This window comes from Nycticebus coucang, chromosome X, assembly GCF_027406575.1.
Source record: "Nycticebus coucang isolate mNycCou1 chromosome X, mNycCou1.pri, whole genome shotgun sequence".
In the NCBI taxonomy this organism is placed as follows: Eukaryota; Metazoa; Chordata; class Mammalia; order Primates; family Lorisidae; genus Nycticebus; species Nycticebus coucang.
The window spans coordinates 132,449,003-132,469,235 of NC_069804.1; the positions used below are offsets into that span (position 1 = coordinate 132,449,003).

The 20,233-nt window shown below is 42.5% G+C and overlaps 1 protein-coding gene across 2 annotated transcripts; it reads left to right on the forward strand.

The window, feature by feature from the left end:
• The first annotated feature begins 1,715 nt into the window (after positions 1-1,715).
• On the forward strand, positions 1,716-17,704 carry IRS4 (insulin receptor substrate 4). 2 transcript variants are annotated; one of them, XM_053579994.1, is made up of 3 exons: positions 1,716-3,323; positions 3,408-5,736; positions 15,138-17,704. In XM_053579994.1, the coding sequence occupies exons 1-2, from the start codon at positions 1,787-1,789 to the stop codon at positions 5,720-5,722; spliced, it is 3,852 nt and encodes a 1,283-aa protein (XP_053435969.1). In that variant the 5' UTR covers positions 1,716-1,786; the 3' UTR covers positions 5,723-5,736; positions 15,138-17,704. The 2 variants fall into 2 exon arrangements, with proteins under 2 accessions (XP_053435969.1, XP_053435968.1); XM_053579993.1 differs by having other exon boundaries at positions 1,716-5,736.
• Positions 17,705-20,233: the final 2,529 nt, after the last annotated feature.

Genomic DNA, 20,233 nt, shown 5'->3' on the forward strand with positions numbered 1-20,233 from the left:
AGAGGGGGAGAGAGGAAGGGAGAGACAGAGGGAGAGGGAGAGAGAGAGGAAGCAAGAGGGAGAGAGTGAGAGAGAAAGAGGGGGAAAAGGGAGAGAGGGAAGAGGGGGAAGAGGGGGAAGAGGAGGAAGAGGAGGGAGAGGGGGGACAGGGGGGATAGGGGGTACAGGGGGTAGAGGGGGCAATGGGGGGAAAGAAGGAGAGAGGGAAGGAAAACACTTAAGGAGGTTGCACTTACACTCCAGCAGTTTTCCCAGAAAAAAAGGGAGGCAGTAGTTTTGAAATGCAGAACTTGCAAACTGTAATGTAGTAAAGATCTTCTTTTTTTGACTCGAGGATGTGAAATACATTCTAGAATATGTACTTGGCATGGTCCTTTGTTCTAGATACAAGCTCTGGAGCTTTATTTTTCTAAAGTTTTTCACTCTCACTCAAAGAAAGAGAAACTTGATATTCTGGGATTCCTTTAAAGGCACCTTTCAAAGCATCTTCCACAGAAAAATATCATGACAGCTCAACACTGGTGTATTTCAGTAAAAATCCAGCCCTAGTTTTTGGTCAACATGGCTGTACGCTGTGCTGGCCCCCAAATTTGGGCTTTCATAGTCATCAGAGATAGCCAGAAGCAAAAATCTTTAACGAACCTGTGGCTCGTGGGCTAGAAATGCAGTCTGGTTAAAGACTATGTTCATTTTTAAGGAATCGCTATTATTTGCGTGCACTGGAGTCGCGGGCTTTTGTCAGGGGCAGCGCGGGATCAGGAGTGCCTGCAGCGCGGTGGGCGGGAGGTCTAAGGCCCCAGGTCGTTAACACGTTTTCTGAGGGTGCTTTCTCTCCGAAGAAGCTCGGCCCGTAATGCGCGGCAGAAGGGAGTGGAACAGACCCTGACGGGAATAGAAAATTTAAGTGAGCGACAGGGAGTAGGGGGGGCGCTCCAGCCCATCCAGGTCGCGAAAGCTCTGGGATTTGCAAGAGTTTATCACCTCCATTAACAACTACTTGCTTGGAGGGTTGTTTACCGCCTGAGCGCACCAAGGGGGCAGCCAAGCCCCTCCAGGCCCCCAGCCACGCCCCCTCGCTCCCCTCCCTCCTGCCAAACTAATGAATTCGGGGGCCGTCTTCCTGCCGGGCCCTCCCATTGGCTCCAATTCCAACCAATCACAGCCTTGTAACAGTTTCACCTGGCTCCCGCTTCCCGAATAAAACAAACAAACCTTCCCGCGATGTTGCCAGCCCCGCTCCCTGGCGCCTCCAGTGCGGCTTGTGCTCCGCCCCTCCCACCACCTCTCGCCCCCTCCAGCCAATCCAGCCCTGACTGTGGCGCCCCCGCCTGGCCCTGGTATCCAACGTCTCTTCTCAGCCCTCCAGGCCTTGTCCCGCCCCCCTCATGCCTGGGATTTCGCTTTAGGATCCGTGTGGCGAGAGATCCTCGCCCCCTCCTGCGGGTCCTCCAGCAGCCCACTGGCCCAGAGATTCACCGAGAGGGTCCCAGCCCAGCTGGGGGTGGCTCCGCCGCCTGGGCCCACCGCCCCAGCCGTTGCCCACCTCTACGGGTGGCCCCTGGAGCCCCTCCGTTGCGCAGGTAGCAGAATCCGCAGCGGCCGCCGCGTGAGGCGGCGGTCACGTGTTGTTTTGCCCGCTGCCGCGCGCAGTGTGGAGTGGGCGGGGGCGAGAGCTGAGGCGGGAGGGGGCTGGGGCGGGCGGACCGAGGTAGACAGCCTCCCCTCGGCCCTCCCTTCCTCGAGTCCCCCCTCCCTTTCGCTCACCTTAAAACCACCGTGCATCACCATGGCGAGTTGCTCCTTCGCTCGCGACCAAGCGACAAGGAGACTGAGAGGTGCGGCGGCAGCAGCAGCAGCAGCTCCAGCTCCAGCTCCAGCAGCAGTGCCAACCGCGACCACCCCGCTTCTTTCCCCAGGAACCGCAACCGCACTCATTGGGACCGGGTCGTCTTGTCCGGGAGCCATGTGGCTCTCTACAGCCACAGGTTCCCGGTCAGACTCCGAGTCTGAAGAGGAGGACCTCCCCGTCGGGGCCGAAGTCTGCAAACGCGGCTACCTGAGGAAGCAGAAGCATGGGCACAGGCGCTACTTCGTGCTCAAACTCGAGACCGCCGACGCCCCGGCCCGGCTGGAATACTACGAAAACGCCAGGAAGTTCCGGCACAGCGTCCGCGTCGCCGCCGCTGCAGCTGCGGCGGCCGCCTCAGGCGCCGCGGTCCCCGCTCTCATTCCGCCGCGGCGCGTAATCACCCTATACCAGTGCTTCTCTGTGAGCCAGCGAGCGGATGCCAGGTACCGACACCTCATTGCCCTTTTCACCCAGGACGAGTACTTCGCGATGGTGGCCGAGAACGAGTCGGAACAAGAAAGCTGGTACTTGCTGCTCAGCCGCCTCATCCTTGAGAGCAAACGCCGCCGCTGCGGCACGCTCAGCGCACAGCCGGACGGAGAGCCGGCCGCGCTGGCGGCCGCAGCGGCGGCGGAGCCACCCTTCTATAAAGATGTGTGGCAGGTAATAGTGAAACCCAGGGGGCTGGGGCACAAAAAAGAGCTGAGCGGCGTGTTCCGGCTGTGTCTTACCGACGAAGAGGTCGTGTTTGTGAGGCTGAACACTGAAGTGGCCAGCGTGGTCGTCCAGCTCCTGAGCATCCGTCGCTGCGGGCACTCGGAGCAGTATTTCTTCTTGGAAGTCGGTAGGTCCACCGTCATCGGTCCGGGAGAGCTCTGGATGCAGGTTGATGACTGTGTGGTGGCCCAAAACATGCACGAGCTGTTTTTGGAGAAGATGCGAGCCTTGTGTGCAGACGAATACAGAGCCCGCTGCCGCAGTTACAGCATCAGCATCGGTGCCCACCTGTTAACCCTGCTGTCCGCTAGGAGGCACCTGGGCCTGCTGCCGCTCGAGCCCGGCGGCTGGCTCCGAAGGTCCCGCTTTGATCAGTTTCGCCACCTCCGGGCCCTCGGTGAAGGTGAGAGTGAGGGTGATGAGGAAGATGAGACGCTCTTCACCAGGCGCTTTGGAGCACCCAGCGAGCCGGTGCCCCCCTCCAGGCAAGGAAGACTGCACCTGCCCGGAGAGCGAAGGTCCAGGAGAGCGGTTTCAGTGCCGGCCAGCGTTTTCCGCCGCTTAACCCCCAGTCCTGTACGTGCCCCGCAGCCTGCAGAAGCCCGGAACGACAGAGTTTGCCTGTCTCCTGAAGCAACTGGCCCTGGTAACTCTGGAGAGGAAGAGAATCCTCAAGGCAAAGAGAATCAGGAAGAAAGCGGAGGTGACTACATGCCCATGAACAATTGGGGCTCAGGCAATGGCCGAGGTTCAGGAGGTGGCCAGGGCTCAAGTGGCCAAGGCTCCAGTAGCCAGAGCTCCGGAGGAAACCAATGCTCAGGTGGGGAACAAGGATCCAGAGGTGGCCAGGGCTCAAGTGGCCAAGGCTCCAGTAGCCAGAGCTCCGGAGGAAACCAATGCTCAGGTGGGGAACAAGGATCCAGAGGTGGCCAGGGCTCAAGTGGCCAGGGTTCAGGAGGCCAAGGTGCAGGAGGAAACCAGTGTTCAGGAGATGGCCAGGGCGCTGCAGGTGGTCATGGCTCAGGTGGTGGCCAGGGAGCTGGAGGTGGGCATGGCTCAGGCCGTGGCCAAGGACCTGGAGATGGCCGTGGTTCAGGTAGTGGTAAGAACTCTGGAAGGGGCAAGGGCTCAGGAAGTGGGAAATCTCTGAAGAAAAGATCTTACTTTGGCAAATTCACTCAAAGCAAGCCACAGCAAATACCACCACCACCACCACCACCACCCCCATCCCCTCCAACTGGAGCAACTGCTGGGAAAGGGAAGTCGGGTGGAAGATTCCGACTTTATTTTTGTGCTGACAGAGGAGCCACAAAAGAACGAAAAGAAGCCAGAGAAGTTAAAGATCCAGAGATCCCAGAAGGTGCAGCTCGGGGTCCCTACAGAGCCAGAGCTTTTGATGAAGATGAGGATGACCCATATGTGCCAATGAGGCCAGGGGTGGCTGCCCCTCTTGCAAGCTCCAGTGATTATATGCCAATGGCTCCTCAAAATGTCTCTGCTTCAAAACGGCATTCTCGATCACCTTTTGAAGATTCAAGGGGGTACATGATGATGTTCCCCAGAGTGAGCCCACCACCTGTTCAAAGTCCTGCAAAAACACCAGATCCTGATAAACAGGATGATTCAAAGGACAATGACAATGACAGTGACAGTGACTACATGTTTATGGCTCCTGGAGCTGGTGCAATTCCAAAAAACCCCAGGAACCCTCAGGGTGGCTCTTCCTCCAAAAGTTGGAGCTCCTACTTCTCGCTGCCAAATCCTTTTCGGAGCTCCCCTTTGGGACAGAGCGGCCACAGTGAGTACGTACCAATGTTACCTGGAAAGTCCCTGGGGAGGGGCCTAGACAAAGAAGCCTCTAACTGGGGCCCCGAATGTGCAGCTTCAAACCAGCCAGTTGAGGGGTTATTCTCAAAGCCTGGAGATGGGGGGTCACCTTCAAAGCCTTTGGATGATGAGCCCTCAAATGATAAGGCTGAGAGACCTAACCTACTTTCTTTTATTACAAAAGGAAATGAAATCAACCCAAACTCACAAAATCCCACACAGGAGCAGAGAGAAGCTGACAGCTCTAGTGACTATGTTAACATTGACTTCACTGAAAAAGATAGTGGTATGCCAGCTCCCTCTCCTCGAGGACTGCCAGGTTTGTGGGGCATAATTGCTAACCCCAGACAGTCAGCCTTTTCTCCTTACGTGAATGTTGAGTTTGGAGTGCCATTTCCAAATCCAGCAAGCAACTTCTCAGATCTTTTAAGAGCTATACCAGGTGCCAACCCCCTATTTCTGGATGGTGCTAGGTGGCCACTTCTTCCTCTTCCTCCCAATGCTACAGGTAGCAATGCTAATGAGGAAGAGGGTGACTACATTGAAGTAATTTTCAACCCAGCAATGACACCAGCAGTGCCTTTTGCTGACAGTGCCATTCGCTATGATGCTGAAACAGGTCGAATCTATGTGGTCGACCCATTTTCTGAGTGCTGTATGGACATTTCTCTCTCCCCCAGCCGATGCTCTGAACCACCACCTGTAGCTAGGCTGCTGCAGCACGAAGAGCAAAATAGAAGACGCCCACAAAGCCGCTCGCAAAGTTTCTTTGCAGCCTCTAGAGCTGCTGTCTCTGCTTTTCCAACTGACAGTCTCGAGCGAGACCTATCTGCCTCCTCAGCCGTGGCTGCCGGTTTGGCAGCAGCGCCCTTAGCCGTGGGCCGGGCCTTAGCAGTGGCCTCCGCCCTCGCTGTGGCCCCGGGCATCGGCTCAGCAGCCGCCGGTTGGGAGGCCGCCTTTGGATTTAACTCAGCCTCCGCCCGCTGGTTTCCACCTGTTGCTAATGCTGCAGATGCCGAAGCAGTGAGAGGGGCCCAGGACAGAGCCCGGGTCTCGAACCTGGGAGCCCAAAACCCATCTGCAGACCTTGTCAGAGGTGAAAACGCGGCGGGCGGGCCTGGTTCTGCCGCTGCCGCTGCCCCTGCCGCTGCTGCTGCTGCCGCCGCTGCTGCTGCTGCTGCTCCCGTTCCTCCCCCCCCACCTCGTCGCTGGATGCCAAGACCCCCAGAGAGAGAAGATTCTGACAACGACCAAGACGACGACGACGACGACGACGACGACGACATTTACGTGAGAATGGACTTTGCCAGACCTGACAAGAAGTTTTGACTCTCCCAAAAGAGGTTAGTAATTTAAAATTAATTTCCCTAAAGTTAATAGTCATGGTTTAATGAATCAGTGTGCTATGACAGTGTTAGGGATATTTCATTAATTGGTACTGTTTAACATGGAGGGTAGGATTCAGGTTTAATTATTCACACAATGCCTTTTCGATCTTGGCAAAAATTAAGTTTTTATCTAATCATCAGTGTCTTTAGACAGAACCAATTATCATTTAAACATTGGCTCTATTTCTTAAGAGTAGTTAAAACTCAAGGACAGGACATGTAGAATGAAGATGCGTTTTAACATTCTTCCCCATCAATAAATGATAATGCAAAGCAGGACATCCACATCGTGAGTTGAGTTCCATCACCTCATTTTCAAAGGAACAGCTAAGAGCTGCTTTTCTACAAATGCCCATATTTAAATGTAGAAATTTAATTATAGTACAGAATATTAAGCAGCAGCAATCAACTGTTTACCTTTGGGGAGGATATGCTCTGGAAGTTATTTTTAAAAAACAGTCATTGTTATGCTAGCTTGCTCTGCCTTACCAAGAAGGTTAAATCAAATTGTTAGGATGAATATGTAAAGAGAACAAAACATGAATAATCCCAAACAGCAGGTGATTAAAAGAAGATAGTACGCGGTTCTGGAATGTATTTTTCTGTTGATTTTATTGTTGTTGTTTTTACACAGGTTCAATTCCAGAAACTAGTAGTGGTGACTGGCAAGTCACGTATGCTGTGCCTCATTTTCTCCTTTTATCCCCACACCCTTCCAAAAGTGTTTTTGGTAATAACATGATAATGGATATGAATATTGTTTTAAAGGTTTAAACAGCCTTTCAAATACATAATTGGTGTATCTTCTGGGAAAGCAAGATAAGGCTGGGGGAAGACCTGACCCCAGGGACACCCTACCCTGGAACAGTGGAAGGTATTAAAGGGCTACTTTCCCAAAGGAAGAAGTGAGAAAGAGAAGGAGCTGTTGGGCTTGAAAGAAAATAAGACTTAGAGTAAATCTTTTGTGTACCACATTGTGCAGTATTGTCATCAGTGTGTCTTGAAACATTGTGAAAGGATTGCAGAAGATGTCTCCATAGTCTCAACTTCTTCCCTCTTTAGTAGAATATGCTTCTTTCCCAGTGAAGAGAAGGGATGGACCCCAGCAGTTTTCATTCCAGTGGTCAGTTTAGTGAAGATTTTTGCTTTGCTTGCTTTGTGGAATGCTTTTGTGATTGGATCTCTGCCCACTGTGCTTGATCAGGCAGAACAAGTTGGGGACTGATCACAACAGTCACCTAACAAGCTCCTTATTTAGTGCAGGTGTAGCCCCCCACCTCCCCTTTCTCTCCCTGCTATAGAAAACTTGCCACACAAAAACTCACATTTGCAGCGTGGACACACTGAAGAGTGATGCTTTGGCTTGCCAAAGGATTCTATTTAGATCGCTTTTAAATGGTTAGGTCCCACTCCAACACACACACACACACACAGAAACAGGATCACCACTACTATTATAACCATGCATTTAAAATATATAATTCCTTTTCTAAGAATTTAATTCATAATCAACTTTTGAGGAACATATCTATTTTATTCTGTAAAGCACACCTGGAATTGGTCTCGAGCTATTGTTTGAGCCTAACTGAAAACATAGGCAGCTATACATCATCTCCATCAAAATTTTTATTTTAGAGAACACTTATTTGAGAGAACACTTATTTTGATGGAGATGATGTATAGCTGCCTATGTCCCTGTAGCATATTCAAAAGGATGAGTTTTCATAGAGGTTTGTCTGTAGTTTCCAATGCTGTAATCTTTATTTGATCAAATATTAATAAAAATGAAATCTTGCTATTCCTAACCAAAACCTCCCAACTTCCCAAGGATTATCTAGATCCAATGATCATTATTTTAACATAAATTACTGATTTTTGACTTTGTAGATATTTTGGAGATATAACGTTCTCTAAATGTATTGTTTATTGAGGAAATTCCTAACTTTGTTAAGTGACTACAGCAAGGAGGCTGTATCTTACAGGGAGGCAGGAGCTTAGGTTGAAATCTAAGGGAACCAATGTGGAAGCACTTTGGAATGTTAAGGCACTTTATAAATGTAAAATATTTTCATAGTGTCATTGGATGGATATTGTAGTGAAATTTCAACAGTTTAAATTGACAATTTAGTTTCTTGAAAGATAATTGGTCCTGAGGGTGATTCCTGCACAAAATTTGTTGCAATATTAAAAGGAGTGGTTGGAGGAAGGGGTGATAGTCTTGGTGGTGAAACATTTTCCATTTCAGAAAATGACTTTGGTTATCATTTCAATGTAAAATGTATTGTACAATGTTGTCTGTCATATGTTAAGAACAGGCTGAATGATTTTGATCATTTTTTTACTATGAAGCTATTGAATAATTTTCATTCATTTCTGATCTTTCTTCATCTTCCTAACTAACACTAAAACAAAAAAAGATTATGTCAGGAAATTTAAAAAAAAAATGCTTTAATGGAGGGTCAAAAGTGCTGTCTTTATCAAAAGTTATATATCTTAAACAATAATTTTCATTCATGGAAAATGCTTAGAACAGTACTGGCACATAGTGCTATATATGAATTATTATGTAGTTTTTACCAGTGTTGTTATTGTTGTTGTTATTACTTCTAGAATCACAAAGCTAAATTAAAATTCTCTGTCCTCAAGTCCCACTTTTCAGGTAGTCTTTATTTTCACTTAAAATATTTTACATGGTTCTTCAGAGTTGGGATCTTTCTAGTTCTGATCTCTTTATGTAGTTTAGTCTGACTCTTAATCACTGTATGACTATTTGCTTCTTTTACTACCTTACCTGATGTAAAAAATGTGAAATTTGTCCTGATCTTTTATTTAAGAGATAGGAGGCTAAAAAGCCAGCTTAAGGAGGGGTGAGAAAATTGGTCAGCCAAATTAGTAATTGTTATAATACCACTTGGTATTAAAAAGCAAACAACAAACTGTACTTATTAGCTTTTGAAATTTTAGACATTGTTATCACCATGAAGGAAACCTATGATTTTGAGTGTTCTACTGCCAGATCTGTTGCTATAAATAATAGGTGCTAAGGTTTTTATTGTATTGGTCTTATTTATTGTAAATTACCAGAATAAAATCTCCACATAGTAGGGAGTTCCCAGCCACTACTGATGGGTCACTTATTTTAGAGAACATTCAATCTCCCAAAATTGGATAGTGTTTGGACTAATGAGGTATTTGACCTATAACAGTTAAAGAGGACCTCACTCAACTAAGTTAACTAAAGTTGTTGATAATCATTATTCATTTGCATTCATTCTATTTTAAGAGTGATGCTTTCCTGGGTACAAATGTCAACCACTACGCAAAAATCTACTTTAAACAAGGACCAGGACTTTAATTAAGCACACCAGAATATCATACATGTATAAAAACTCAAACAAGATCTTTTACTTTTTTTTCCCCTCTCCCTAATCACCAAACATGAACCAAAATACTTCCAAATCATTGGCAGGAAGCTGTTTTGGGAGCAAACTTGGGCTTCTCAGAGTGACCCAAAAATTTTGGGATGGGAATAGATGCAGCTGACCAGTATAGGGAGAAGTAAGAATAGTTCGTGTGATTTTAAAAGAACTGTTGTTAAATTGTCTACTTGTTGATTGAGGAAATGCTTTCCAGTTTCAGATTGCCTTATAGTTTGCAAAGCACATTCACATTCATTATTTTACTGATGGATGGTAAGTAATGGAAATGAAGCCTGTGTTGAGACTTTTCCTGTGGTCAAAAAGGTAAGTGGCAGAGCTGCAAATTAAACTGGCACATCTGATTGCAAGTCCAGTGTTTCACCCAGCATGCCACACTTCCCTGTTCTCAGGTGTTTAATTTGTTATTTCCCCATTGATGATCCTTCATTATATAGGCAATGACTGGGCAAAAATTGCAAGTTTGCTTGAATTTGATAGTAGCAAATTTTGTTGTGTTCATTCAGAGCATTATAGCTGTGGAGCATCTGCCAGGGCTTGGGTAATTTTCGTGCTACTGCTCTTAGAATAAAATAATTTAACCTGTGCTGTAATGGAATGTTTTAAATCTGATCTGGGGAGGAGTTAGCTAATTTTTACCTCCCAAACATACGTAGTGTGTGTATCTATTTAGATCACACAGAAACATTGAAAAGAAAGTATATGAATTGAAGGTGCATTCAGCACACTTCATTGGTGATCATTTCCTTACTCAAGTTAGAATTCTTTAGTTTTCCTAATAATCCCATGACATTTGCCAGTTATAGCAAAACAGTATTTTAATTTTTTCCTTCTGCATAAAATCTGATATTCTAATCTAAACCATCACAGTGGGCAAAACAGGATAACATGAGACAGGTGGAAGAAAAAGCACTGAAGAAATAGATGCTCTTCATTTGTTTAAAAAGTAAACTTGCTTTTGGCAGGCAGGCAGATTTTAGAAGTCTTGAAAATCAAATTCTCTCCTTGGTACATAAAAATCCTTGTTTAAAATTAAATTCATTTTGGTTTAGCACCTTTTTTAAGGCCTTAAGACTATGTAAAAATAACCAGACATTTTATTGGCAGTATCGGAAAATGGCTTTTGTAAAATGCTTAATTAAAGTCTGCAGTATGTTTTGTCTAAGAGGTGCTGCCAGACTCTTATATGGTGGGGATCATTTATTAGAAAACATCGCTTGGTCCTGAGTGAGACGTGAGAAATTTAAAAGCTACTTTTTATAATAATGAAATGAATACATTACAACGCCCTCAATTTTCACCACAACTATCAGATTGCTAATTTTAAAGCTATTGATAAAACTGCCAAGATGATGTACATGCCATAGGAACTTAAAATATATTCTCTAGCAATTTTGCATTGATTATTGCTTAGGTCTTACATTTTTATCTTCTTTCGGAAAGGTAGATGCGAAACTCAAGAAATAATAATTTTTAAGGATTTTTTTTTGTGTGTAGTGTAAACGTATATACTATTTTAGTTTTGCATTCTTTGAGAAGGTACCTTTTCTACTTCTGGCTAAGGAATTCCTTTTAGAATGGAAAATATTTACTTAAATACTTATTTAGTGAAATGAGAAAGTGATTACTATAAATATTTTCTTTAGCTTCCTGATACCCCTTTTTTAGAGGTTAGACTTGCATTGGTTGTATTCGGTGAGTCTTATCCTCATGTGCCCTTTGCCAGACTTGGGCCCTTAATTTCCGTAAATTATCCTTTCCTATCTCTCTCTGGCTGAAAAGGAGAGGACCACAATGAGACTCCCACAGGGCTTACAAAGGACTTATTTCCCCAGATGTTTCTTGCTCCCACTTCCCAGCCTGCTTGCACTCCGCTTGCTGGATCAGTCTTCCTTGTAGGGATCCGAGTACAGCTGTGCTGCCTTGCTCCACCCTCACTTGTTGGCACGGAGGCAGCTGGACTGGTGTTTAAAGCTATTGTCATGGTTTGGTTGACCACAATATGTTTGATGCTAGTCAGACCTTCTGAATTTACTGAATATCCCATTCTCCATAAATTGTAGTCACTGTAGCTAGTTTTTATAATTTATACAGAGTATCCATAAAGTGTATGTGCAGTTTACTATGTGAAACTAATGCAAATTGCACAAGAACTTTATGTCCACCCTGTATAATTTGCTTCTCTATAATTATTAATTTTCTACTTGTACACTTGAAACTTAGAATATCAATGAAATCTCTATTTCTAAATTCACCTCGAAAATTGCTCACATGTACACCCATGATGCCCATGAAAGTCTGACCAGCAAATATGATTTTTAACTTTTGCTTTTTAATAAATTCTTCCTCTAGCTTTAAAGGCATAATAATCTTGTCTGCACACTCAGCACTCCCCACCCCATGAAGAAGTCCTTTATTTGGGCTGCAACTCTTACCCTTCCCTCTTTCCCTTCCACTGTCACCCTGCCTCTAACTGTTCCCACCTCTTGAGTTTAAGGGATACTATTCCTTTTGCCATAGCTAAAAGACATGTTTTCCTAGAATTTCAAATTGACACTTCAAATACATCTTCCCACAGAAATGACAATAGGGTAGAGTCAAAATAGTTTCTCTGAGAGTGTAGGAAGTGCATGGGTTAAATATAGATGTGTGCAGACAAAGCTATAACCTATCCATCACTTACAACATTTTTTCTGTGAGATAATTTATTCTGAATTTCTGCTAAACAATGAACTTTGGAATATGTCTTTTTTTTTTTTTAATTGGAGGCCGCTTATATTAGAATTCTAGTAACTTGCATTCTTTAAGTCTGCAGTAACTAAGCAGCAGAGTGAAGTGGCCCAAGTGTGCATTGGGAGGTAATGGAGAAGCTGACCTAGGATGAAAATCCTGTAGCTGATCCCCAGTTCATGTCCAACTAATCAAGACTGGAATGAACATGCATAAGTGATGGGGGGGGACAATCAGGCTGACCTTTAAGGAGATGGAACTTTGCAAGTGTCATCCATTTCCCTTCCAGATTCTCTTGGCTGTTCTGTCACAAAACTGTTATCATGGTGGGGACAAGGGTATTTTATCATCTGATCTAGGAAGGAGATAACAGTGTGGTATTATTGGTATTGTAAGAACTAGCAGTGATTATTGCTAGGTTTTACCCTGGAGGGACAGCACTTAATTTTTGTCAAGTCCTAGAGAATCATTCTCCTATATATTCACAGGGCAAAGAGAGGTGTGATGATCTGATCTTATTGTAAAAAACAAAACCAAAACCAAAAATGACAACATGTACTCCAGAGATGATGCTAAGTTAACTAATAAAATCGCAGCATTATACATTCATCTTTTGGGTATATGCTTCCATTTCTCTTCCTTTTATTTTGTTGTTGTGTTTGTTTGTTTGTTGCTTTCAGTGCTTTGCTTGGTTGCCCCTGCTCATGATTGCCAATTGATTACAGGGATGTTGACTAATGAACAGCAAGAATTTCCAAAAGAACTTGAAAAATGTTTTTGGGTTGTAGAATAAATTGGAGTTGAAAATATAAAACAATAAGATTGTGGGGTAAAAGAGTGCAAGAACAAGAGAATAACTGGATATATTGTGATAGATTCACCTTTCTCTGAGCGGAACGATTTTTGTTTTGGACTTCAAACTGTAACAGAGGTGTGTTTATGATTCATATAAAGAGATCTGGAATACCCTGGAGGAACTGCCTTCTTGGCTCACCCTGCAAATTTCCAGGGATATTGAAGTCATGTGTGCTTCATTAGTATATTAAAGATTAATGTCCAAGTTTATATCATACAAATTAAAACAGAAAATTTACTTCATTTGTTTTGGAAAAGAAAATGTTACCTGGCAGATTTTTGGTAGGAGAGGTAAGAATATACTTTGACCTATCAGAATCCATTGAAATTTTCTTTCTTACAGAGAAAAATTACTTGAATAGTACACCACCCTTTAAAAGGGGTGAATTAATTTGTTCAAAAGATCTTTAGTTAATTGGAGAATAAGAATACACTATAAGGTAAAATCCTGTCAGTATCAAATGGGAATAATACATAAAAAACAGACCACATTATTAAAAGCATCGACATTTACTTTTCTGGTGGCAAAAGCATATAAAATTGAACAGGAGATAAATCTAAGGCATTATTTATTGTCAGTCCTTTAATATTCATTTTGCAGCATGTTCACAACCAAGTTTTAATCCTGAATTGCTTGCTTTTGCCACCCAGCAAGCTTCTGAGTTGCTTCCTTATGCTGTTCTTTGGAATGTGCTCAGGGAATGTAAACTCATTTTAATATTGGCCTAAGTAAAACAGGATTATAAAGGCAAATCTGTGGCTCAAGTTCCCACAATGCATTTCAAGAGCAAGTTAAATTATTTTAGGATTATCCCGTTTTGGATAGCGTCATTCCTTTCTACTAGCGTAATCAAGAATTGACAAATATATTTTGTAAAATAAAAATAGACTCGGAATGACACAATTATTTGTCAGGCTTTAGTAAGTTATCAAGCATTCACTAGATGCTAGTGTAGGTGTTATAGGAAAGCAATGGAAATATGAGTCAAATTTTTAGTAGTGTCTTTGTCATTTAAAGAGAAAAGGAAAGAAAAAAGGAAAACCCCAATTACACAAATGCTTCTAATTTTGGGTTGAGTATAACGTCAATAGCATAGAGCTTAATCTTCCTGTTTCTGGAAAAATTCAATAAAGATGTTTTGTGTTAAAATAGTACATGCAATTAAGTGAAATAACTTTCTAACCTTAAATTTCGATTAAGATATGTAGTTTATACCTGACAACATTCTGTGATACTGGTCTAGTCTCATACTGCAGCAAATAACCTCCTTGCTCACATGCACTCTCACGGTTATCGTAAACACCTTTCATCCCATGTAAACTAGACACATGAAATCTTAAATTCCTTAAACCCAACGCTGACAGGAAAATTTAGTATCTTTACTAATCTAGGGCATTCATTTTTTAAAACCTTCGAATGTGGAGGAATCCTAACTAATAATCACAAGTAGGTGGGAAGGAATGGAGACATTCCATGCTTCATCCAGCTGCAAGTTTGTTATGTATTTAAAACCTCTGATGAACAAATGAATAGTTAAAGTATCCTTCTGGCTTCACACAAAATCTTGTATTTGAAGGCTATTCTGAAGGATGCTTTTCAAGGATCCTTTTAGGTTGTCTCAAATAAAATAAACTGCTTGGTACTTGTCCGTGACTCAATCTTAGAGTAGCACTGGCATCCTGTAATCAATTTGCTGACCATCCCTATCCATTTTCCAGTCCAGTGCCACATTGAATGTACCTCATTTTCCCCATTGTGCACCCTCTCAATAAGCATGAAGCCAAGAGAGTAATACTGGAACCTTTTTGTAGTAGACAGTTGGAGATTTCAACCAAATCTCCTTTGCAGGTATGACTTTGTTCTATTAGAAGAAATTCAGTGATTAAGTCTGGAGACCATCACCAAGGCCCTTCTTGTGCCTTGACCCGTGCCATATAACCTGGTAGAAGCATAATCAAGTATATAAAGAAGGAAAACCATTTCTTTTGTCTTTCCAATGCCTAGTTCCCTTGCAGGCTCCACTAGAAGAAAGTAGAACAGTGTGCACGTGTGCAAAGCTGCTGTACATGAGAAATGTCACAGTGGCATCCTGGGGGTGAAAGGAGTAACTACCCTCATGTCTTTGCACAGCTTGTGTTGGTATCCCTCACAGGCAGCCAGCAAAGTTGATGAGCCACTGCCATGCCAAAGCAGACTCCTCAATATCTCTCTTCAAAACTTCTAGTTAGATTTTGTTTTGTTTTGTTTTGTTTTGTTTTGAAACACAGTGAGAGTGAAAGTTCTTCACACTGATTCTGAAAATAACTTTTGCTTTCTCTTTTTTTTTTTCCTAGAGTGATTACATTACTACAAAAACACATTTTAGAAGAAAAATGATGCTTCTGGAATTTCATCTTCATCTACTCCAGATCTGCCTAAGAGAAAGAAAATTCAGAGGCTTTTGAATAGAAAGCAGTGTAAATATCTACAAGCCTACAAGTGGACTCTGGCAGTTGAGTGATCCTATTCGCGCAGATCATTCATATTGCTGCCTTATGGATTCAGTGATTTTGAGTTAAAAGTCATATTGTGCTGTTTTTGTTTTCTGTTTTCTCTCCTCATCAGTCTCTTTGCAAGAAAACAAAAACTATAGAAGTGAGCATCTTGTAACTCTTGCCTTTCTCTCTTTTAAAAACGTGTTTTTACAGTATGTGTAAATATGTCTAAGATCAATTTTAATGAATTAAAATATTTAGATTTAATTTTGAAGTTGAAAAAGCTTTAAACAAGGTTGGATAAAGAAAAAAGTTATAATAATGAGAAGGTAGGTATGATCTGGAATCTTTTTCTGGATACTACATATACAAAACATTTCTTGATCAAGGAATTAAATATCAACTGATATCTTGACGGGACATTTCCAATATTTTAAAGACAGGACTAAAGGGCAGATGATCTCAGTTTTTGTTCATTAACAAAACTGCAACATTCTGTCCACATTAAACGTCAGCTAAACTGATATCTTGATTAAGCATTTACAACATTTCAAGGGCAGAACTGAGAAACAGATTATCTGTTCATATATAATACTCTGATATTCTGCCTAGAAATTGACCATCTCTAAACCTATTATTTTGATTTTATTTTGAACAGTACATTTTCCTCTTGAAGAAATGTTCTTCAAGCCTCCTTACAACTCCTCTCTCTGCCTCTCTAGGCCTCCCCCTCTTCTCTCCCCATTCTTCTCTCCCCATTCTTCTCCCTTTTTCTGCCCCTCCCCCCAACTCTCCCTCCTATGCCTGTGACTACTATGAAAAGATTAGTTTCCCACTTCCAGTAAATTAGTGGGTACTTACCAGTCAATATTATGATTAAAACTTAAGCCAAAAGGAACCTCTTATAAGGCTTTATTTCCTTCTGGACAATGAGCCGACATAAGATGTACTAAATTTAAAAAAAAAATCAGAGCAAGCTTTTCCCACCCCTTTTTGCTTGCATCTGATGGAAACTGAATTAAGATTTTGGGAACCTGGACCTTTGAGAACATGACACTAACAGGTGGTGACCACAGAGGATAAGTACAAAGGTCTTGAAGCTTGCTTAGAGCTTTGTTATGTGGTGGTACACAAGTCTTGGCTTGTATCATCACTGGCAAACCTCATCATAATCACAGATGGCTGAGTGTTTGAGTGTCTGTGTAAGTGTGTGAGTGCTAGTTGTGCGTGTGTGTGCACATATTTGTGTATATGCACACGTTTGTGTACCTGTGTACATGTGATCGTAGAAATGTACCTGTTGTGTGTAACTCTGTTTAAAAAAATTGCTTCGCATTTACTCTGCAACTTTGAAGTGGTGTAATATTGATCTAGAGTTTTTGCCACCCAGTTTTGATGTCTTTGAACGTGTACTTCTATCTTCAAGCTGGCATATAGTACATGTTGCTAAACTACTCTTAAGAACCGAATTGATTTCTATCGTTTTTCCTTGCCTACCAACCGAAGGGATGGGGGGGCTCTTCCTTTTTTCCCCCTTGTGAGTGGTGCTGAGGAGGAGATGTGGCTACAGTACCAGTCACTGCTTCAGTTACCGGTCACTGCTAGGGCATCAACTTCTTCAGTTCCTTCAGACTCCTCTCTTTTCCCAACCTAAGCAAATAGTGCAGTGGCTTTTGTTCATTCTGGTAACAGTGCACTCTTTAGGCAGCCTTTCTTCAAGCCTCTCTCACCATTTTATTGTCAAGTAACTTGAGTTCACAATCGTTCAGAATTGTGGAAAGAAAAGATTATTTGGAGGAAAATGCTATATCGCTTTATTTGCATATTAGGTTCCAGAACTGCCAGCAAACAGGGTTCAGAGGAGTACGGCACAGGTGGAACACTTGCTGAATAAACGAATGGAAAATCTCTTACACAACAGTACATACAAATAGTAACAGGTACAAATCGTCACAGGTACAGCATAACACATATGCGGTCTTTTTGACACTAGTTTACAGACACAATTTATTCAGTATTGTGCTGGAAGAAATCTTTAGAGAGTATGTTTAAGAATGTGTGTACCAACAAGAAAGTGTGTACCAACGTAGTACTTAAACCTTCCAGCTGTTAGTTTATGCTGCTGTTAAGAAAAACCAATGGTGGAACGATTTTATTTTGTGACCTCTACGTTTAATTTGGTATCAGACATAGTCACTTGGTCAGTAACAACTAAAATGTGATAGTTCCAACAGCTCATTATATTTGCTATTTCTGCTTCACAGGTACGCTTTTGAGTTGCCCTTGCTTTGTCTTCCTTTGTAAATACTGTTATAGTCTTTTCTTTGTGAACATCTCATTTGCAGTTTTGGGAGACAAATTTGCAACTCTGTATAGTGTTTATATATATATATCTGACTTGCTTTTCCATAGAGCTACTCGCAATAAATGTGTTCATGTAAGTGATTCGTGTGGGGATTTTTTTTTTCTTAATATTGTTATCTCTACTCTGACATATTGTCCTGCTCTGCAGTAGAACTGACTGAATTTTCAGAATGAAGGAATTAGGGTAATTAAGGATTTATGTTGAAGTTACTTTGTCTAGAAAACAGGCTTTTCAAGAGTGTTAATAAAGTCAACTCTTGATTCTCCAAATGTGGAGGTGATACTAGTACATCACAATTTATTAAATGATTCACCTGCGTTTTCATGTGGTCCATGATAAGGAGTGAATCCTATATTGAAGCAGCTACCCCAAGAAGCCGAGGTTGTCATTTACAATTTTCTTCTGTCTCCTTCCCTTTTCACTTACTTGTGCTCTTTCAGTGACTATTTTTTCATTTTTAACCACTGGAAAAGTAAATGTGAGTACATGGAAAAATACACCCATGAATAGACAGCATTTTTGCATTGATGGAATGTAGAAGGATAGCTTGAACATCAAGAATTTATTAGCAAATTATATTGCCAGGCTTTTCATCAACCAAAAGTGTAAAGGAACACTAGGAAAATAATCCCCCACCACCACCATTCATTCTTTCCCAAATCACCCTTGCTATTAGAAGGGTGGTGGCCCCATATACCAAGGGTGGTGGATTCAAACCTGGCCCCAGCCAAACTACAGCAAAAACATAGCTGGGCGTGGTGGCGGGCGCCTATAGTCCCAGCTACGAGGGAGGCTGAGGCAGGAGAGTCACCTGAGCCCAAGAGCTGGAGGTTGCTGTGAGCTGTGATGCCATGGCACTCTACCAAGGGTGACAAAGTGAGACTCTGTCTCTAAAAAAACAAACACACACACACACACAAAAAGGACGGTGAGAGTAAATAAGACTTAGAAACCAATGCCTGGCCAAAGATTGATGATGGGGGAAACATCTGTAGAATCCCATGGGCCACGGAGTAGGAAGGCAAGGCACAGATTGCGTGCGAATCTGTAAGCTCGTGTGTGCGTTGTCTATATGCAGACAATTGAGTTGATGTCCAGCTTGACTTTACTGCACCTGAGAAGTTGTGTGCAAAATAATGCCACAACGGGAAGATGCCGACTGCTTTTCTCATTACAAACTATTGGAAACTGTCTAGATCAGTGACCATTTTAGGAGCTGTATATATTTATACACACATGCATGGATTTTAATCCTTGCTAGAAGGGGAAATATATTTGTCAAGGTCTCACCCAAATGTACTTTATGCATCCCAAACAGCGCCACAAAGACAAAAAGGCACACCTGTGTTTCTCAGTCCAGGTGCTCTTTGTATCCTTATTTGGGTGTTTGCATCTTAATGGGACTCGAATTCCTTTAACAGTCTGTATCCAGGGGTCCTCAAACTTTTTAAACGGGGGTGGGGGAGGGAGTTCACTATCCCTCAGACCATTGGAGGGCCGGACTATAGTTAAAAACAAAAACAAAAAAAAACTATGAACAAATTCCTATGCACACTGCACATATTTTATTTTGAAGTAAAAAAACAAAATGGGAACAAATACAATCACACCGCCTCATGTGGCCCGCGGGCCGCAGTTTGAGGACCCCTAGTGGGAAGAATCTACATTCAAGAGTTGGTAAACAGAATTTCAGCTTCCCCACTTCTAGTCTCATAAATAGTAACCAAATGTTCTCTGTAGAATGTAAAGGAGTGCTATTTCTTTAAAACACAAAGCCTGTTCAGAAGACTTGTCAGGTGGAAGATGCCTGAGCACATAGTATTAAGCACCTCCAGTGACTCCTTAGAAAAATATTGCTAGGTGCTAATTGACCCCTTGGAAATGTACCAAAATGCTTTATAAAAATGTTTTGAAAACAAAACTAACAAAAGGCACAACCTGGAAAATAATGAGAATGTGTACAAGTAAGCCAGATCACGGCCCCTAATTTATAAAATGTGCAAAAGAGAAATTATGCAAAATTAATACCCAGCATTAGGTTGAACTGTATTCTGTTTTACGAAAACCAATTCATTTTCCCTCCAAGATATGCATGTTAATGGTGCTGGTTTTCGGGCAGCTACCTTAAGTCCCAGTTTGCTTCTTAAGTGTACTTTACAGATAACAAATGCAACTGAGCTGTACAAAATGAGACAACTTTCCTCCTGTCTCTTGTGCATGATAAATGCTAAAGCAATTAGTAACCACTGTTGCATGCTACATTGGAATTTGTCACAACCCTTTGCTATGTAAATGGAAGAAACTTATTTGGAATAAAGTCCTGACATTATAGGAGGAGACCACTGATTTTACTTAGTATTAAACATTTAGGGCCATATAACCCAACTAGAAGCAATCCCCTCCTTGACTTTGGAATATTTATGATAGGATCTTCTATTTCACTGGCAGTAATCCTAATTAGCATTTCAATAACAAAAGGAGAAAGGAAATATTGAAATGAAAAGGAGATCCTTAAGTGTCCACAGACAAATATGAACCTTACAGTTGCTTCTGTTTTTCCACACTTGTAATCTCCAAGAAGGTTTTCAAC

Bases quoted from the DNA above. Each gene is read 5' to 3' on its own strand.
- IRS4 (XM_053579993.1), top strand. From the start codon at position 1,787: ATGGCGAGTTGCTCCTTCGCTCGCGACCAAGCGACAAGGAGACTGAGA.